The sequence below is a fragment of the Sipha flava genome, unplaced genomic scaffold, assembly GCF_003268045.1.
Source record: "Sipha flava isolate LNK unplaced genomic scaffold, YSA_version1 207_pilon_pilon, whole genome shotgun sequence".
Lineage (NCBI taxonomy): Eukaryota > Metazoa > Arthropoda > Insecta > Hemiptera > Aphididae > Sipha > Sipha flava.
In genome coordinates, this window is record NW_020272813.1 from 329,789 (window position 1) to 353,173 (window position 23,385).

The 23,385-nt window shown below is 33.1% G+C and overlaps 1 protein-coding gene across 1 annotated transcript in view; it reads right to left on the reverse strand.

The window, feature by feature from the left end:
• The window catches only part of LOC112682584 (dual oxidase), a 52,933-nt gene that overhangs the window by 11,521 nt on the left and 18,027 nt on the right, over positions 1-23,385 (reverse strand). Inside the window, exon 2 of the mRNA XM_025553217.1 lies at positions 10,782-10,862. Coding sequence (XP_025409002.1) covers positions 10,782-10,862 — 81 coding nt within the window. The remainder of the gene's footprint in view (positions 1-10,781; positions 10,863-23,385) is intronic.

Sequence of the window (23,385 nt, forward strand, 5' to 3'; positions counted from 1 at the left end):
TACGAGTATATATATACCTAACCTACACGATAAATCAAATGTATATAAAAGCAATTTATATATAATATATATAATAATTAATTTATCATTGTTATTAATCAAATACAAATTATTTTTTTATTCCAAAAATATGTGCCATTTGAAACGCAATGGTGAAGGAAACGACTTTCGACATGGTGTGGACATCCAGAGAGTTAATGACTACGCGCGCTCGACTTAAATGAAATCCGACAAGGTCTCATGCAAATGCAGAAAAAAAATAAGATATAGCGAACAAGTCGACTACATTTGGAGACAGATAACAACATAATGTATAACTGTATGCTTATGGAAACTTCAAAATAGTCCAAACGTAAAAAAAATTATGACAGACGTGCGAAAAATGTCTCCTGCACGAGGCACATATTGTGTGTACAGTGAACCTGTCGACCACGAGGTCACCGTGTATAAATGTAGTGCATTATCTGCATAAAGTATACGAGGCCGATTTTCGTACGACGTTAATGCCTCGGGTATCGATCGAGATGAGAAACTAATTTCACATTTGGGCGGTGACTTTGTTGTCAGTCTGCGGTATGTTTGCAAGTACACGCGCGTTACGATCGGATATACGTATAACAGTTATAGTCGTGACATTGGACCAAAAGCAAGCTATATGGCTGAGCGTGCAGAGAAGTTGACACTGTGGCAGTGAATAAGCGCGCCTGTGATTCAGTTACAGTACGACTATTTCGCATTCAAAACCATTTGGGTGGAATGTGTTGTCCAGCGAGTTTTTACGAACATATGTATGTACTATATATTTAGATGCTAATTATTTTGCATATTTATTTATAATATGATCCATAAAAACGCGCATGGCCGATCGATATGTTATTAACTTGTGTAACAATCAAACACGCACACACACACATACACACACAAGCACATTCACCGGAGGACCTTGGCAAGATCGAACCAAATTGACCGTTGTTAACGAGGGCGAATTTATCGTTGGTGACTCGTGTTCTACCTAAACGCCTTATTACAAATCGCCCGTGTAAGATTTCCGCACACGCGGATATGACGATATAATATAATTAATCACACGTTTATTATGATAAAAATATATCCATGAGTGCGTGTGTGAATGAGTGTAAGATTTTAACTATATATGTGGTATCATACAAAATCATATCAGAGACATTATATCGATAATATAAGTTACCGTACTTTCAGGTATTCAATTGCGTTTGTTTCTTTTTAAACGGTTTTTTTTTTTATTCTTAATAGCCGAAGACTTAAGCGTTGACACGATTTACTATAACTTATGATAATATACATAATTTATAAGCAAAATAAATATATTTATATAATATACGTGATGTACTACAGCAATCCTATTACCGTCCAAGATAGTGATTTATGTATTCCGATATCGAAATAAATTGCTTTTATAAATAGTATAAGAGTATAATATGACTAATACATGCACACTTGCAGTAGTGATAGGAAAGTGAAAATTGATTTATATACTGAATTAATGTGTATCGCAATTTAAACGTAACATCGGACGCCGCACGCGCTACGATGAGATGTTGACCGACGGCTAAAATGGTTTCAAAATTCTATAAAATATATTGCGATTCGCATTAAATTGAGGGATGAAATAGGATACCGCGACATCGTTGGACCACGATATCGAACGTCTCGGTATTTGACCTGCTTGTATGTACATAGTTTATTCGTATCGGTGGCTGCGCTTTCATAAATAATTATACACCAAAGAGTAAAAAGACGTGAGCTGTGTGTTTAAATCTTCGTGTCGATACACAATACGTTGGAAATGAACCGCATCTATCTGCTACAGATATTAATCGTTTTGAACCATTTCGATCGCTCAATAATATCAATAAAACAAATTTAAAATCATAATACAATAAATAATTCAAATGAAAAAATATAAAGTTTTTTTTTTTATTTCACTTATTCAAAGATATGCACTAATTATTTTAAAGATTATTGAAGGCACTCAAAGTATTGGTTCAAATTTCGTATAAGAAAATCAAAAATATTTAACATATTCGCACATAGTAATAACGTATGCAAAGCCTGTTGGACGTCGTGAGTGTATTATTATACCTACAAACCGATTTTATCTCGTACAGTTTTTATCATAGTCGTCTATATATACATTACTGATACATTTTATAGATTTAAACACGTATTTATACGAACCATGGTCCTCAACAAAATCAGCAATATCTATTTCTAACTACATCTCTTAAAAATGATTTATCAATGGTTTGATATTGGTCTGCTGTAAACAATACATTAGCTGTATACCATTCGATGTATAAATTTATCAATTTAATTAATAATAATGTTTGAATTTAATTGAATTCTGATTCGATAGTACAGTTCAGTTTGAGAACCACTACTATACGGGAAACTCGCATCGTGTGTGTTATGTCCGATTGCCGATCATGACATTATCAGTGGAGGAAAAGTCTGAAGACGACTACGCCACACCCACAGCACGCGATTTTGTGTCATCTATATTATGGTACAGTACCTATATGCAACGGTGGCAATTTGTATGCGTACACACTATAGTTACTCGCGAAATTGCGTCCATTCGTTATGTATACCTCTAAAAGAAGACAATTGGTCTGTCGAAAACGGAATGCACGACACGCATTATAAGTTGCGCGCTATGTTTGTAGAAGGTATGATTCTATTGTGTTAGTTTTTCACGTTGAATGTTGACGACGTTTATCGATTTTTATTTCGTCTCATCTCGAAGAAAGACTTGTTCAAAATAATCGTTCATTGTTATATTACCTACGCACAATATTCGGTGTCACTGCGAACGTTTATAACCTGAGTGTAATCTACCTAATGTGTAATATTGCTGCAGATATTATCTCATTATACATTTATGAAATATCTGGATATAATTTTGTAGATTTGTTGCAGTTTCTTTAGAGATTTAACATAGCGATGTGAATATATTACTATAGTTTTTGACCGATTAGTTTAATTAAATTTGTAATGTTTTTTAAAAAGTTTTTTTTTTCGAGTTAAACGAACGGCCTCGAAACGTATCAAACTAACACATAAATTATCATAAATTATCACAAGATATACAATAAAATAAAAATATTGTAGATAGGAATAAATAACTGATATTGAATCCTATTATCGTTACCTGACATTGTATGATAATACATAAAAACATTCGGAATGGCCTTTCGAGCGGCTCTATCAAAATTTTCATTATGGAATCAAGCGTTCAAGTCCTACCCAAAAGTTTGACGAGTAATGATTCGATGGACTTATATTAAAAATACGACAAAATTCGATACACGTAGTTGGATATAAATTAATTGTGGAGTAAGAAACACTAAGATTTATTAATAATAATTTTAAAATCTGCTAGATTGTATACAGCTGGTATAATGGGTGTGGTAATGAGTATACATGTATGTTTTTCGTGTTCTTATTGTATTATGTGTGTAGAGGGATGAAATAATATTATTATGTGGGAGCTGTAGCGTGGCGATCGTAAAATTTATCGTCGTGACTTACGCCTACACTAAATTGTGTATCTAATATATTAAAAACAGTGAGCGATTGTTTTAGTGTTCGGATCATCCATCATAGATTTTATAAAATATACATATATCCAAGTATATATTGCGTATATGAATACATTTTACATCATTACACATAATAGTATACATTTATGAATATAAACGCAAATAAATGAATAGGTACCTATATCCGCACGCCGTATATAGGATAATTGGTAATTTTTTATCATTGTGTGTTTAACGATTGTATATATTGTATATATATATATATATATTCGTGACCTTGCTTCAGATTCGAACCAGGAACAACTCGTCCTTGGTAAAACTCTAAATCAGGTTTGTCTGCAGCTACAATTTCCTCACCACCAATTCAGATGAGAAAACCCGCCTATATAATATATATGTATATACATAACATGCGAAATATGTGCGTAGGTATACAACGACCAATGAATCCTGCCCGTTTTGCTGTAGGCAGATCATTTCGCTAATAAATTAGTATTATATAATAATTTGCAGGAATTCGTCTCAAACCTGAAGACTTTGCACGATCCTATGTTTGTCTCTTACACACTGTAGTACTATACGTAACAGTAAAATAAAACGCATTTTTCAATATTATAATAAGTGTACAAAAAAGATTGAACTAAAAAAAAAATTCCAAGTATTACGGTATGTAACTAATATCGTACAATTAATCAGACAGGGTGAGGCAGAAAGATTCACCAATGCGATATAATAGAAACGTAATTATGTAGCTGAACTCTATTCTTATAAAACAAAACTCTATTAAGTATGCAAATTTGAGAAAAATTACAAAAAACTGACAAAAAAGTTTTTATATCATGAGGGTTACTGAAAAAAATTGATTTTTATCATTATTACCAACACAGGAAATTCCGCGATTAATAAATCTTTGTGGAGTACCCAAATGTAAGTATATGTATACAGTGCCGTACACATAATTTTGTATAGAGGGATCATTTTTTTTTTTACATTTCTAACCACCTCACACTAAGAATTTTATTTTATAAGATTTAAAAAAAGGCCTAGAGGGGAGATCTGACCCCCCATCCACTTTGTACATACCTGTATATATAGCATAGCCTCCAGTTTATGTATATATATAATATATATTCATTTATTCACGCGTGTCTATTGCACATTGGGACTAATTCTAATATTTTTTTCAAATCTTTAAAATTAATTGCACTGTAACGTCGTTCTTACACGTCGTTGTCCATTTCTTTTATTATTGTTATTAATTATTGAAGCTTATGGTATATAGACATGCAAGGAAGAAAAGGGGTCATGTTGGTGTATTAAATAACTAAAAAAAATGAAATTGAAATATTAATTAATAGTTAACTTTAAAAAGTGATATATAGTACTATAATTAATAAGCTAAATTTAACAAATATTTTGTAATAATATACAATAATTGTACATAATTTATTTATATTTTATAAAAAATATTTCATTTTTATATTGATTCCTACATATAAATATATACATTTCAACCCCCCTTTCCATTCAAAATTCCTGAGCACGCTATTATATTGTATAATACTTGCGAAACGTAATGATATTTTTTTTTTTCATAACAGTTCAGCATAATTAGATTTGGTAGAGGTAGCAGCAGGTCGAAAAAAAAATGAATTCTCCTCATTCCTTGTGGGCGACGACATCCGCATTTGGACTGTAGACTGGGGCACTTTCAACTATCTGACAATATTATCTATCAATCGATGAATCTACTTTCAGCCACCCGGAGAGATTTAAAAGAAAAATAATTGACAGATTTACTGTTGTAATATCATAACATATGTTCATATAAAATATTACCCAATAACTCATAAAAAGTAAGAGAAGTGTTAAAACATTAAAATATATATATCGATAAACTGGTATCGTTTAGTTTTCGTCAATGACGACGATATGTTGATTGGGCAAATACGAATTATCTATACGTTGCCGGTGATTATAAGCTAGGTATATATTATAATATTTTGGCCACAACTGTTACCTCAACGATTTTCATGCATGTATCAGAGAGAGAGAGAAAGGGAAAGAGAAAGATATATTTACGTTTATAATTAGATGACACGGTTGTCGTATTTGGTAAATTTAATTTATATCCATATTTTTACGGTTTGTTATACATAAAACATATCAGCTACTGTGTACGATAACTAGTCACATTATAATAATAATATGAATGATAGAAGCGGCATTGACATTACCGATTATAATATATGACTCACTGGTCATACATATAGTTAATGATTTAACCGTGAGGTATATAATTATTTTACGGCGACCACCGAGTCATTGTGTTGGTATTTTGAATTTAAAAATATCTGTTTTAAGCTTATAGTACTGACCATCGTAGTTTGATATAGTTTTCATATTTTCAGATCAACGTTATTAGTATTCTTCGATTGATTAGATATCGATATCTGTACTAGATATATCTTAATTTTAGTGCATTTGTAATAACTAAAGTTAAATATAGTATATATATACTTACATTTACTTATATTTTTTTATCTACGACTGTTTCGTCCTTCAATTACTGTATACAGTTATCCGTGTGTTATTCTGTCCATTTTATTCTATAGAATTTATCACTTGAACTTCTTTGTAGTAAAACTCATAGAAATTTCGAAAAGTTTTTTCATTTTTGTAAAAAAAAATATACACAGTTTTTATGTTTAAAACAAGAGTTGGTAATAACGCCGAAAATAAATTGTGTACCTATATAATATACAGTGCCGGATTAACCATTTGTGGGCCCCTAGGCAATTAAAATTTTGAGCCCTATACAATTATTTTTATATACATCATCAACATCACTAATCAGTAATTAAAATAAACAGATTTAATAATAACCAACTATTATTAATAAATAAAATCGTGTTTATTATATTTTTTTATTTGCGGGAAAAATTAATTAATTATTATATTGTTTCTATTTTTTTCAAAACAATCTCATTATTATTACTGCTCGTAATACCTAAAATTGAATATATATATATATATTACATTTCATAATGACTTTTGTCCCGTATATTCGTAAATAAAATACATGTAAATATTATCGAATAAAAAAATATATAGTTTTCCGTTTTCACAGGGCCTCTTATATGAGTGAGGCCCTAAGGCGGGCGCCTACTCCACCTAATGAGTAATCTTGCACTGATAATATAATATATATCCATATAATGTAAATGTATTCAGTAATGCAATAATGATTCTATTACTCATCATATATGTTTCATCATAAACTCATAAGCTGGATGTGTGAGATTTGTTTAGTAATTTTCTAAAATTATTCCCAAGTCTTTCAAACTATATAAATACAATTTATAATTTATTTTAAATTATTATAAATACATTTATAGTTTATATGTGAATTTGTACTAAAATGTAAGTAAAATTATAAAACACGTTATTAAAATCTCCTCATAAATGGTAGCTTAAATTCATATTCTAAACTATTTCTTTAATGTCCCCTTGGATTTAAAATATATATATTGCTAAAGTTATTCAGTATTGATTTTTTAATCCCTAGTCAAGGATGTACTTAACTCTTTTGTAATAAAATAATAACTAACAAGCTAAAAAAAAATGTCTATTTCATTTCTCATTGACTCGAAGAGAGGCCAACGAAAATCCAAAAACGGAATCCAATCATTATTATATTTTATTGTTAACGCAACATCGTGTAATACGTTTTCTGCGGTTATTGTTCGAAATATATATATTGGTGTAGTGTATATAATATATTAAACAAATTAATTTTTTTCGTCTAACCCTTTTATGTAAGTTTAATTTAATTTTAATATTCATAATTCTTTAGTAATTTTAAATCACTACAACATAATATTTTTGATAAGAAATAATATTTATAAGATTCATAAGTAATTTAAAATTAATGATTCGATACTTATATAATGATTTTTTCAGAAAAATATTCTGCACCACATTAGATAATTAAAAGTAAAATACAGATTGTTATTTAAAAATGTAAAAAATTATAACGATGTCGGAAATTAATATTTTTTTTTTTCAAAAACGTTAAGTAAAGTAATATGGCATATTCATAATTTTACCAAATAAATTTTTATATTGACCAAAAAATTAATGTATCTATTCGAAAATATCACTTTGTAATAAGCGTGTGAATATATATTATAGCAAAATGTATGAGTACTTGTGTGTTCGTCGTTCATAAATTTGGATGGATTTCACCGATCCGGCTATTTAGTTCGTGACTTGAATAAGTACAGAAAAATATTATAATTTATAAAAATGCGTTACACTTGGTTTAGTTAACAATTTTGTCTGAATACAATATTGAACAATTTTTTAATTTTTATTCGTTAAATTGTTTAAAATACTTCTCCCGTGAGCTTGGATCTAACTCTTTGTGAATTTGATGGATATGATCAGTGTTGGGACTTATCTAGATAAATAACACTAAGTTTTCTAATTACTTATCTAAGATAAAATTTTTACTTCTCTAGGTAATTGTATTTAGATAATTGTCTGTATTCTTGCCAAGATTAGAGTTATTTTTATTCTTATAAGGAGACGAATCTAACAAATCAGAGATCATCAAAATCGATTACCCGTTCTTGAATTATAAATTTTGTAACTAACCTGACTATCTTTTGTACATATAGATTTTATATTCATAATCATAATTCGTGTATTATAAATAAGTAATTATTTTTTCTTGGTATGACATTTTGTTTGTATTTTCATGTTGAAAAAATATTTTTTGGTATTTTTAAACTTAATTTCTTATTTTTCCATGGAAGTTCCAAATATAGTTGGTATTTGATTTTAGTATACACATGTAACTATGTAACTCATACGCTGAATAGTCATTACTACACTCTTGGAACTCATAAAATCGTAACAACTTATAGCATAATGAAAATCATCAAATTAATATTATATGGAAAACAATATTGTTAACCTAAAATGATTTTTTATGTATTTTGTATTCATCCTGATACGTACAGAGCAAATTTTTTTTTTGTGTAACATTTTAGTGATTAACTATCATTTAATATTGTACATTATACTCGTATATAAATGCTGCTTAATGGTACACTACATTACTACGATAAACACTAAATACTTAGGTACTTATTGATAATAATGATTATAATCGAGTCTTCATAGATATTAGAATATGAAATATTGATCAAAAAATAACATTTTTTGAAAATATCTTTTTTTTATCTAGATAAAAATGAAATTATCTTTTATTTTTATGTAAAGTTTTTAATTTTTTTTATTTATTATTTTTATCTAGATGAATTTGGACATATTATATTTCATCTTTATCTAGATAAATTTTGCTTTATCTATTCCTAACACTGGATATGATAGAGTGAAGGGATGCATAAGATACATTTTGAAAGTCCATTTACGATAAAATTGATTTTCTTATCTTAATTTCTACAATTGTTTTGAAATTATTACTCAATACTGTTGAATTCAATATTTCGATTTTACTCTATGATACAATATGGTTAATTTATTGAGGTGATACTTAATGTTATTTGGTTACACTAAAATCTCAGGCTCATACGACAACTACTTCATCATATATAGTACGTTGTTATAATTATGTTCATGATTTAGGCATACGTATCATAGTTATTTCAACTTTTACGATATTTTTAGCAGATGACCATTGTTTCATTGGACTTATTAGCCGAAGTGGTTAATTTAAATAAGCGTGTAGCGTGTAGTGCAATACATAGATATACGAAGATTGTTTTCATTCGTAGGAATGTGCGTAATTAATTCTTGTAATAAATCTCTCTGCTCCGTTAATCACGTACACAAAATACGACGTTGTATAAGTATAATATATATATACCGTTGCAATCACATTATCTATGACTATTCATCGAGGATTATAAAGTATAATAGTAACGTTTTATTTTAATTTTATTTTTTTTCCGTTTCAAAGGAAATGTAATTTCACCATGAAAAAAACACATTTTGTATGATATCTTGTAATATTATATACAGTCAAGTCAAAATTATCGATTACCTTATACTCTGCATACTCTAGGTCCCTTCGAATATTAATTAATATTGATATTATTAATTCTCCTATAGAGATTCGAGTCGTCATGACTCAATACTACGGTACACATTACATGGTGTTTGGAAAGCTCGGAAACAGTTCGAATCGTATAGATGTCTAAGGAAAAGATTTCAAGTTTTTAAATACCTTGTATGCGTAGCATACGCCCGCGCTAGAGAAAGACAGGATGAGATAGAACACAATTCTATCATATTGAGATTATAACATTATGTGGTTTCATAAATTATTGTTTCGCTCGCATACATAATATATCATATCGAATCCGTAACATTGACACGCGCGCTCGACCGTACGACCGCAGAAACGTAATCAATCATCGTCGTTGTGTAGGTCATGTGCGGGGGGCAACCACGAGTACGTAATTCAGAAGAAGTACGGGGCAGGGGAGGAGATAAAGCGAACCATTTGTGACTAATAGAAAAACGTCGAACTGCTAACTGAATGTGATTTTACGAAGGTAAAATTTGAAGAAAAAAAGAAATAAAAAGAAAAAATTCTTCTAAACGACAGCGTAGGACTTACCTACGCGATATCGATTGCTGTAAGAACTGTTATTTTACGCTGCGGCCGCATGCCTATAAACCTTTACGTTTTTCGATTCCATACCGAAATCATTGTCGCGTGCTATATTAAACTAATGATAATCATGTAGATAATTGGATCACGGAGATAATGTTGCAGAGAAAATAAAAACGATTTATTATACAAACGCCCTCCCCTCCCCCCGAAATACACACACACAAACACAATCATTGATCGATAGATTTCAATCGGGAAAACAACTTAACGACAACGAACGACGTGACTCAGGGCTAATGCTATATAATTACGTATACATAAACTATTGTAACGGGGCACCGTGCATAAAAAAACAATAGAAAAATATGATCGGACGTCTGCGCGGGGTGTAGTCGTAGCACCATCACTAATATAGCCGTCGCCCGCGCCGACGAATCGCTAAAATCTAAATATTATCATATAAATATATATATATATATATATATATGCGACATAATACAAAATTACATCAATGTAATGCTGCGAGAAACATGCATGCGGGGTGCACTTACTTATGGATCCCCATTGCGGATGCGCCAGGTTGTTGAACCATCCGTCGAACCTCTGTCTTTCGGTATAGCTGAATTTTTTTTCTGCAAATAAAAACAAGATCTATTAACAATACCGTTTAATATGATTATGTATCAAAAACCTAATCATATTTCATGTATACACATAGAGACAGAGGAAGAGAGAGAGAAAAAAGTTTGATATACGGCACGCGGTTAAAGACACGTTCCAACACCCACGTTCCACACCATCGTATATTATTATATACATTGCGACCTGATTATTTTTATCATTATTTTTTTTTTTTTTTTTGGCAATGACCTTAATGAGCTTACAACTCACGTAAACGCAGCCGAATTATTAATGTACAAAATAAAATAACTTATAAAAAAAAAACTTCTTGGGATTACAACGACGGCGGCAATTGTTAAGTAACGCGCACTTCTTAATGTACGTGTATTTGCGCCAAGCCGCGGGATGAAGTAATTTATCCGACAATTCTCACAGTTACACTCTTGCGCACACTCACACACACATTTACACGTACTCATTCCTAACACTAAGAAAACCGTCACGACTCGTGTTTCGATGAGATCGTGAAAACTTCCAGTGGTCCACTGATTGTAGGATAATAACACACGCACTCTTATGTATAATAGTGTACTCATACATCTGCTATACTCCTATTTACTACAACCACGATACGATACGACGTAATAAACTACTAGAGTGTCTAACGTAATAAGCCGTATAGGAACACATCGTCCTTTTTAAATATGTTCGATCGCACGAATAGAAAAATAAAATAATCGGAATTCGACTGCGATAATATTTGGATAACTTTATTAACTTTACCGTCATTGTTTACATATAACTGCTTCATACATTGTAACATATAATACTGAATTACATTATAGATAGATTGTAATTAATTTTTACACTTAAAAACTTTAAACAGATTTTAAGCGGGAACGTGTAGAATAAATTGCTGAACAATTATATGCTCATCAAATCAATATATTATATAGTATAGTTTATTGTACAACCGTGTTTGGTGAAGATTCGTAAGACAGTACGCACACTCGCGTTCAGAGAGTGTTGTGCGCTTTTAATATTTTAATCACGTAAAGCTATGCATGTATATACATAGTCCGACGAACGATTAAACCGTATCATATAGTATCATGTCAGTACGAGAACACTGGGCAGGGAGGTCGGTAAGAAAATACTGCGACAATAGCAGTTGCAGCTGCACGCTGTCACCCGGCGGCTACGGAGTTGTGCGTTTAATTAACGTGCAGCGATCTCGAAGGATAATGTAATTATATCATGTGTATTCTAATTACAATACCGTTTTACTGCAACAACACGAGGATGTCTATTCAATATTGCGGTGGTGACTCTCAGCAAAACATTTACATTTTATGCGTGTTCATACTGGTCTGCAGCAAGTCGTCATGAATTATATACGAACACGTCAAATCGACCGATCTAGGCCAGCTAGATATCAGACGACGACCGCGATGAATCTTATACCACCTAACCTACCTAACCTCTTGGAATCGGGGACGTGTAATGCAGAAATACGCGCCGGTAATATTACACATATTATTATTACAATTACTATCGAATATTAAATTATTATATATTGTTTGATCACTACGTACGCTGACCATCGGGAGGTGTTTGATCGTTGGATTTGCTTTTTTATTTTTCTTTTAATTCGATACTTGTTCCAAAACTCAGCCCAAAAGGAATTTCAAGTCCTCGGAGGATTGTCGTCGCTGTTTTTCCATATCGATTGTGTATGACGTTTCAAATGTTCAACTATTATAAAATAGTGCGCACGCCTAACTTCTTATGTACATATGCATGATAGTGTGACTACGTGGTCGAAGATTTCCTCTCGAAACTTTGCGAATCGTTCTCGTTGTTAAAAAATTAATATTTTTGTCAAAATAGGCGCCAATGCACTTTCCAGTCCACAATATGATTTTGCGTTACCCGACGATGCGAATTTCTTGTACTTTAGACACTATCGATTCGCGTATAATCTCTTTACGATAGTACACACTCATCCGGTCGTCGGGTTAAGTGTATACGCTTAATAATAACATTGTCGCCGTATAAATATACAACAATAGAGCAATCAATCAACGGCATGCACGTTATTACGCTCAATTGGCTGATATAACACATGTAATATTACATACTAATACGTGTTACGCTAATATGGCAGTGCACACACCTGATCCTTTTTCGGTATTTATATCGAGAGCCTGCTCTAATGTTACACATTTGTAATTGGACAAATTATCTTATTCGGATACTGTAATAGCCATGATCTACATGATTGTTGTATGTTCTAGTGAAATTCATTTGGTTTTTAATTTTTTATTTTTTTTTTTTTAACTCGATTATTATACTTCTACATTCCATCGTGTAACTATGTATGTGAGCATGACAGCACGTATAAAAACTATTAGAACAATATACTACTTTTTAGCGTACTATTCATGAAAATGTGATTTATTTTATAATTCACAATAGTCGCTATAATCCAATTTGAATGCATTGCGTCATAATATTCTAATCGTTGTAGTGTTTGTGTATTGTACACGAGTGTTTCAAAACAACAGCTTTACAAACCGCTATAAATCGCTAAGGATAACGTAAGATATATAGCAATAGTGCGCGAGAATCATGAATACACACACATACCTAGAGTGCAATTGTTTTAAGCAAATTGAATAAATTTACATACACAAATCGCACAATGATAACAGTAAAAATAATATGTTGACAAAACAAGGACGCGGTACTCACGAGTTCTGAAATCCGAACGAAATTATCTTCATGTTTCGAGAAAATTCCTAAAAATGTCAACAATCCGCCGAAGGATGTTTTGCGATTTTCACGCCTTAAAACATGTGGACCATATCGATAATCACAATTATAAATCGCAGTCGCTAGACACTATGATAATACAACCCGAGATTTACTCGTAAAGCATTATGGGTTAGCCGTTCGGCGTGCGGGAATAGAAAAAAGTCGTTTTTAATAATTGTCGGTATCGTGATAAAATGTAAACAACGCAAAGATCGGATATGGAAAAAAAAATCAAAATGTAATCATACGACGTGCGTATGTACTTAGTCCGGCGCCCGTTTGAGACAAGAAGTGCAGACGATCACGCGACGTCGCAGTCCGATTGAATATAAATTATATTCTAAATATAATAAAAAGTTGTCGTCATCATTGTCGTCGTCGTCATCGACATCATATGTTAGTGTTGACTATGTATGTGGCTGCGACGATAGAGACTTTAATGCCCGCGACCTAGTGCGGTCGACACTTGGTTCGCCGGGCACCTCGACGACCTCGCCCGAGACGGATCGTCGCGCGATGTGCACACGTGGCACCTACATCAAAGACGAATGCATTTCGATCGGTGCCGGATCCAGACGCGATTTACACGAACATAATGTGTGCACATTGAACGCGTATCGTTAATCATTTTGCTTGCAACACGTGACACGCGGATCAGCCGACCGCAATAACGGGTACGGTAATTAAAATATTAAACTCCTGTGGTATTGTCGCTCACGAGATGAACACGTCAACGGATTACGTACCGCAACGGTTCCGATGGATTATTGTTTTGTTGATTTTTTTTTTTTTTTTTTTTTATCAAATGTGTACGTACGCGTATACGATATTCATACGGTGCACGATACGCGCGGACCGTATGGAATTGGATGCGAAGCGGTTTTCCAACGATTCGGATGCACGTAAAAAACATGAGCTACGAGTCTCGTGTTAAATGCACATACATACATATGCATATATGAGTCAAGGCCTCTTGGACGATAAAACTACATTTTGCTGGTCGCCGTATACACGCGCTCACACGTATAATAACGTATACGACATACATATATAAGTGTGCATTTATATGTGTAACGGACCAGTTTTCATCGATGCTCGTTCGTAATGTTCCCGTCACGATTGCGGCATGAAAATGAAAATCTAGTAAAAACGATTTTTTTCTGATAAAAAATTAATGTGGGGGACCTACGCGTGCGTTCACCAGACGTTATTATGTGCTTTACGACGAAATCACATACGTCCCCCGGGCAAACCGACAAATAGTGTTGTTATTATCATTATTGTTATATAAATACCGTATTTTTCACGACCCACTCGCCTCAGTCGTCTCTCAACCACCACCACTCCTGCATTCGACGCCCGCAATCGCGCAAATCTCGTTTGACACGGCTGCGGAGTTTACGCGCGCACGTGGTTTATGCTGTTTTCGTTTGTGTCCCCGTACATTTGCATATATGTATACATATATTCAAAAAAGTACATGCGTTTTACTCGAATATACAATTATTATTGCACACTTAAATTACATACACGTTAACAATGCGTAGGACGAAACACACGTGTTTTTTTGACGTTCGCCCGCACCAACAGCAGCAACATACGTAATATGGAACGTGTTGATGTTCGCGATTTTCAACATCAAAAGAGAAACTGTACACACTCGGCCCATAGTAACGTTTTTTTAATTCCGTTCCGATTTTTAATATCAGGTTTCAGTCATGAAATCAGATCAAGTCTCTCGATTTTCAAATGTTCTGTATCCATGTCGTCATACATCACGCTTATACGAATATCGTCTTGTGACGTTTTTGAAACGTACATAGTCCGATATGACAATAATGATACATAATAATTTATCGAATTGCGATCGCCTGTTTTCATTATCTGCACGCATGTTTTCAATAATGTTTTTCATTATTTTCATTAAATAATTCGGTTTAGAAAATTTTTTTTTTTTTTTTGTCGAATTTTCTTTCAACGACTACTATAAGTGCACATTATTATAATATCACCTTAAAAGCGCAGTGTTTGGAGCGGGATAATGCAGAGTGACCCGAATCATGTTTTATGATCATTAAAGAAGTTATGAAGCATGACTTAAACCCACACCCTTAATAGTTTCTTACGCATTACTAAATGCTAAAATGTTAATTAAGAAAAAAAAAATGTTTTCTCCCTTATCCATTGTAAATCTTTCCTTCCTTTCACGAATACACTTTGATTGATTGTATTACAGTGCTGTATACGTCTATAATACAAAACCAATGTAACCTGACTTGAACTATCGAATGATTATGATTAGTCGAAATGTTTCAATTTATCTTTTACGTATATTTAGGTAGGTAGGTACCTACCTATTATATTAATTATTTAATTTCATCTAATCGAATAAATTACAATATAATATGCACTTGGCATTATATCCTCGAATCAATCTTAATGCAGCTACCATAATAAGACGGTTATGTCTATAATAAAATAATAATGATAATTGCACATTTCTTCCTTCTTTTCGGTCGAGTCACGCGCCAATTTAACGCATTTAACATTAAAATATTTCAATACACATTATTATTACGAACTTTAAAGATTACGTTTTATTTTTATTTTTTCGCGGTATATTTTGGCCCCGTAAATCATAATCGCTGACGCCGCGATACAGAATCATAAAAACATTAAATAATATTACTGTAAAAGATTGTGCGATCGAGCCTCAAGGGCCTCGGCGGCGACTTGTACGATTATCCGAGACCGTATTGCGTACTCATATTTGTACATTATATATATAATAAATAGTTGCGCTACCTTGGTGTAGGGTAATTCATTACACATCGTCTACGTGTGTATTTATTTATATATACATCTACCACATGGACCGTTTCACAATACCTAGTCGGATGTAGATAAAATCAAAATTACTTATAATTGAATTATTCACAAGATTACGTATAATACTACTATATACTGCGTTCGTAACAAAAATATCCGAGAAATTGCAACGATGATGTTTTCGCGGCTGAGATTCATAGCCTTCTGTTTCTTTCTTCTCTCCTTCTGTGTTATTTTTTACCACTTGAAACCATGCTGTATCTGCCTATATATATCTTTTCAACTCCTTCTCCTTTTTCTTTTGTCTGTCAAAATCATTATCTTTATACCCCCCTCTCTATCTCTCTCCCTCACTCTTTTTCGGGTCGTTGGAATTATTTTATACCGCTACCTATTGTACACATACAGCGCACGATGGCCAATCGACCACGACGTTCCCCTCGAGGGACGTTGTAAAGAAATTAAAAATTAAAAATCTGTAAATTATTGTTATTAAACGCTTGATCTTCGGGTCACAGAAGAAAAAAATCGTGGGTGGCGCTTGCGATAATGGTCTCTTGTCGGGTGCCGCCCGTAGCGCGTCGAATTGCACGCCGCGTGAAATATCGCTCGACTAAAATATAAATATATTACGTTTTCGTGATATTGATGATGCGATACTGAGTGTAGGCTACAGCTACCTTGCCGAAAAACGATAACACGACGTGACATGTAATTGGCACTTTGACAGACACACTCATTTCATGCCGAAGTAATATCGTTTGGCAGTACATATAGGTATATAACGTGCGAAACATCAATCAATCGTGGAAAATTCTCTAGGCCGATCGAGGAAGTCATATAATATATATTAATGATATTTAAAATTCCAACCACAGTTCTATAGATTTTTGTTTATCGTTTGTTGATAAAAATATAAAATAATATTTTTACACGTAAAATTTGTACTCGGAATGTATAAACTATCAACGAAATCAAATATACTTTAAAAATATTATATTATTGATAATATGCTGATCAAATGGAAAATGCTTTAATTTTTTTAAAATAATTTTTAAACTTTTTAATAATTAATGAAATTAAAACCGATGCCATTCTGTATCGTCTCCGAAAAATAAAGTGTCCACTAGTACTGTTGCTTTAACTTCAAAATGTATGTACTACCAATCCGTTGTAGCGAGTTATGGACTTCGCCGCATGCCGTATAAATGAAAAACTGCAGTACGCGTGTTTCGCACAACACATAATCACGCAGATGGTAAAATACATATATTTACTTTTACATTCATAAGCGTATGTATACATGCAGTGTAGATACTGTGTAGAAGTGTGTTTGAAACCGCGTGAAATGTCGTGACGATGCGTGAATAAGAGAAAAAACAAAAACATGGTCTGATGAACGACGTTTTCCTGTATACTTTACTCGCTATCGCAACAGTATACGAGAAGTATTATCTTGCGCATCTTATAATGATATGCACGTATTAAAATAATCGTATTCACATTTTTATTCATTGATAATAATTGTTTCAACATACCTAATATATGTTTTCATGATGTTATTAAAACCATTGTTTAAACGTACTCACGCGACAATCATCTGCGTATACGTGAGTAGATATAATAAGAAAAAAAAATATTTGCATTGGTCATACGCATCATTGAACATGCATTTTTCTCTCTATTTCATCTTACAACCGATGTTGGTGTACTATTATGATACGAATTATATACAATGATTAAAATCGTTTTACATTTTGTATCAATATGCGTAAAATGATCGAAGCACACGGACATGGTGTTATATTCATCATAGGTATAATAATAAATACCTCGTCTCTCGGATCATTAGACACGAAGTTAATCAGACATATGTACGACGGAATGAAAAACTAAGTTTTTATTTTTGTAATATTATGTAATCGTCTCGTCGTACTATGTATACGATAGATGTTAGATAAGCGGCGTTTCAATATAGAATAGATGTTCTCAACCTTTTCTTCCTTCCGTACCCCTAAACTTAATATTTTACTAGGTTGTAGCCTTTATTATAACTTTTAAATTTTTTTCGCGAAATTACTCTAAAATTGTTTAAATAAAAAAAAAATAACAATAATATATTATGTAATAATATAAATATGTTTATATTTCACAAAAAATGATGTAAACGTTTTTTTTTACTTATTTGATGAATAAAAAAATTGTAATATAAATATTTAGTGACATCCTTGACCTTATTTCGAGTTTTACAGTTTATTTTTATTATCAGGTTCAAATAATCCAAGGTATAATTTTAAATCTAGACCGGCTTTCAGTTTTATTTCTGTACCTGTTATTTTATACATACTGTATATTCTATACTCCATTTCTTATTAGAACAAGTTGATGGTAAAGTTTTCATTTTTAATGACGTATACTGCGCATGTCCGAAACGAATCGCTTTAAATTAAACAATTTTAAAATTTTCCGTCATTATGCAATTTATCTTCACGTACCCCTTGAGATCGTCTGGCGTACCCCAGGTTGGGAACCGATGCTATAAGAGCGTTTCGCTTTCATTCGTACATCTTGACGAGTTCGGGTGAACGAGGCCCCCGTGATGCGCTCAAACGCTTCTCCGCAAATCAGTACCAGCGATCGACCGGTAACACATAAAACTTCATGTCCCTGCCCCCCCCCCCACTTCGGAAAGTTATGCCATTCGTTTGTGCTTCGTTTGTACTGGTTTATGCTTTCAATCCCATCATCTGTGCTCAACTCCTTCTCAAGGAATACAACTTTGAAAGTTGGGGAATTAAATGTACCTGAGCTACTTCACTAAGTAGAAATAATTTTTTTCTTCTCCCGTCTCTGATAATAACTGTCCACATAATTATTTTTTTCTCTTAGGTATATAGCCGTAAACTATTTGGTTTGCCGTAAAAGCCAAATGAATTGTTACAATCAAACTAGGAGGCAAGGATTCCCTTCTCGACTAAAATGTTATACTTTTAGCTACATTTTTCACAAAGAGTGTACGATACACATAACCTTTTAAATACATATATGTGTACTTACAAAAGTTGATCATTTTATTACTATAGATAATTTTTCAATATTATATTATTTTATTATTTATGAACTTACATTTATCTGATTAAAAATACATACGTATAAAATTATAAGGTTGTTTTACATCAATTATTCAAGCTTTAGAATAATAATTAAAAATCAATCCGTTGTTTTTTTAAATTATACATATTAAATTGAGTATTATTATATCGAATAATTGTAAAGGTTAATTTTTAAAGAAGTTCATGTGTATGAAGTCATACTTCTTATTTAGTGGTTCTCGATGTACGTTTACCCCTCGTAGTCCCATCCAAGTGGAAGGATAGGAAAGGGATGCTTGTAGATATTGTTCGTTGACGCAAAATACCTTGACACGGCTTTGTGAAAAATGTACAGGCATCATTCGGTCACACGCGCGAACGGCTGTCGGATGGATAATGTTGTTTCGTGTGCGATCAAAACGCGTATAAACGTCATACACAACAGTATTGTACATCGTATACGTATAAATATATATAACGCACCGGTGCATACGAATTGAATTCCTCGTTGATAAAACGGTGTTTCGTGTGAGAGTAATTGGATGGAATCACCGCGACCGCAACTTGTATTAAAAAACTTGATCAAATAAGAATTGGAATTTTAAACGGTAACCGCATACAAGTCCGACATGGACCACGGGGAACGGTCGGGGAAGCGGCGCATACACAACACACGATCGTACGTGCAGAGTTGTTTTATTTTTATTATTATTAGGTATATTATTATTATTTTTTTTTTTTTTTTGTTATTTTTTCATTATTGTCGTTCGCTAACGTGCCGCGCGCAAAGTGTCGGGAACGCCGGTGGTCTACGTTCGCCAACGGTCTTAATTGAAACGATAACATTTTCATACAAACGTAATAACAAGACCCGAGGCCGATTGTTTGTTATGACCAATGCGCGTCGAGTATTGCGAAATCCACGTACTGCCGCGGATCATTGAAATTTATAGGGCGCAGAAGAGAAAACTGAAAGCTCCGGCGACGAAGTAGGACGTGCAATAACATTTATGCGCACGCGCTAAGGATTTACCGATGTAGAATAATGCATTGCCCACAAATGATCGACGACGTGCGTTCGTAGATAATACAGTACGACGATTTGTACTGATAATGTCACAATCGTATTATGCCCGGGTCGTTACAAAAAGTCGTTTTTTATTATTTAATATGTGTCGCCGTGGTCTCGGGACAACAATATGATTATCTGCAGCAGAGCCGCACGTAGCCATTTTTTATCCTGAAGCAGAACGAAGCAATGTACCCCCTAGGTTGTAAGGTTATCACACTCGCAGATTATAATATGTACAATACGACGATTAGGAAAAATCTGAAGAATTGTAATTAGATTTTTAGCAAAACAAAAAATAATATATTGAAATAAGTAGATTATTTAATATTTTTGCGCCTCCCAGCTTCAGGCGCCCAAGGGAAGTGCCTCGCTCACTTCACCCTATTTATGGCTCGGATCTGCAGCGCTGGGCTCGTTCATTAGAAATATCACGTGCGCATTTCCGAAACCGGTGCAAACTTTATTGCGTTAAAAAAAAAACCAGCCGATTGATTAATATCTGAACATCGATCTCTACGAAGACGCTGTCATCAGTTACAGAGCGCGCGCGAAAAAAAAATAAAAAATAAAATCTCAGTAATAATGATAACATAATGATATATTAATGTAGCGAACCGTCGATCACATACACCTTACATCATTGTATACTCGTATACAATATAATGGACAATGATTTTAACTAGGAACATGTCGTCGACTAAATAATCACCGTCGATTTGTTAACGCGAAATGTTATGTTATAATTAACCACGCATAGGTACGAAACATTTCGGGTGTATAATCTGTATGCATATAATTATAATTATACGATATACCGTGCGCACGTACGTGTCACGACTATTATCATACCGTTCAAACCACTGGCTGGTTCACTAAATCGTTGTTCCAAGTAGATCGAAACACGATCCTTGCAATAATAATACATAGGTACGTCTACGACTGTTATTATGTAGCTCCTGATCATACTAGGTTCAGATATATATAATGTTCTGCTGAACACTTTTTGAAAATATTCTAAACACTTTTAAAATCATTTATTTCGTAAGAAAATAATTATAGTTTCTATACTCTGAGTAATTTTTAAAATTATTTATCTTATATGAAAAAATACACACGTTTATTTTATATATGAGTTTTTAATGACATTTCTATTATATTTTTACGAATAAATTCAGTTGTTATCAAAATATCAACCATGGACTACTTTTAAAATTTCGTTTACTATTTCAATTTTTTTAATATTCCGAACACTTTATAAATTATCATACTATTAACACAAGTAGTATTCAAATACTTAATCTGAATAGTAATTTTTTGAAGTATAGTACTAATACGTTCACTGTAATATTTCCAAGTATGGTTATAATTATAATATATATCTGTAACCGAAATCCGACGGCAATTACTTGGCGACTTCGAGTGAACACGTTATTCCAAAAGAGAGAGAAAAAGAAAAAAAGATTCGTACTATAACTAATTCGAAAAATAAACTAATTAAACGCAATGGCATTCGTGTAGGGGCTACAATAAAAAAAACTTAAAAAAAACTCGACTGTTTCTCTAAGACAAAAATAACTGTTACAATCAGGAGAATCGAGCTTTTTTTTGCGTTTATGGATTTTCTTCCCTTCATCCACACGAACGGCTCAAATACACACGACTGAAAGTGTACAACTGCGTCTTGTCTACCGATTTATTTTATTACAACCGCACAATACAGCTATCCGTGCTGTAACGGACGCGAATATGTTAAGTATGTACGACACTTGTGCGAGACTACACGCGTATGTATTTAACATATCCTGGAGAGACCATTATGTCCTGCACGTGTTCTAGGTAATAAGGACGCGAGGGGCACACAAGTGGTGTAGGAGACGGAACGTTACAGAACCGATAGTCACGGCAATAATCGCATCGAATCAGCCTGCGGAAATACGCACCTCGAGACGATCGGCGTGAGGTGATTCTGCGCATTACATACGCGTACCGGATTCTTACACGACGAGAAAACGAACATTAACGGGAATAAATCTTAACGCCAACGAGTACTGCCATATGTATATTTACTGTAAACTTTTTAATATTATGTAAATCATTTTACTTATGTTTTGTTTTACAGTGAAATTGTATATGTATACAAGGAAACGCGAAGCCGTTGCAGTAGCGCAGTGGGCCGCCGTCAAACAAGCTCGTCGTCCGTCACACCGCAGACGCGCACAGCAATGTAGAATATATTATGCGGTTTGTACATTGAATCGTGTATACTCGCGTGGTATGATCTCTAGCTGAGTAGCCCCGTTACGCGTATTATCCGATCGATATAATGCATAAATTAATAAGAAAGGAACATCGAGTTATGTGCCGAGTATAATGCGTATATGGTCTAACCCTATCGGGCTGGTCTGCATGCTAATGTAATATGTAATATATCGCACGTAGTAGATACGATTCGTACAGGATTTACGTTTGTCCGATTAGCAACGTTTTTCGCTCAGAGCGACTCGCCGTACGTACCGTATATTGCCATTGCGTGTCCAAACAGGTAAAATGGTAATACAACGTATTAAATGTTATATTAATCACTATTTACGAACGTCGTTGTAAGCGCCACGGATGATCGATTTATAATATATTATAACATAGGTACGTATGTGGGTCTATGCGTGGAGAGAGAGAGAGAGAGAAAGAGACAGAGAAAGAGAGAGTGACTATGTGTCTAGGTGT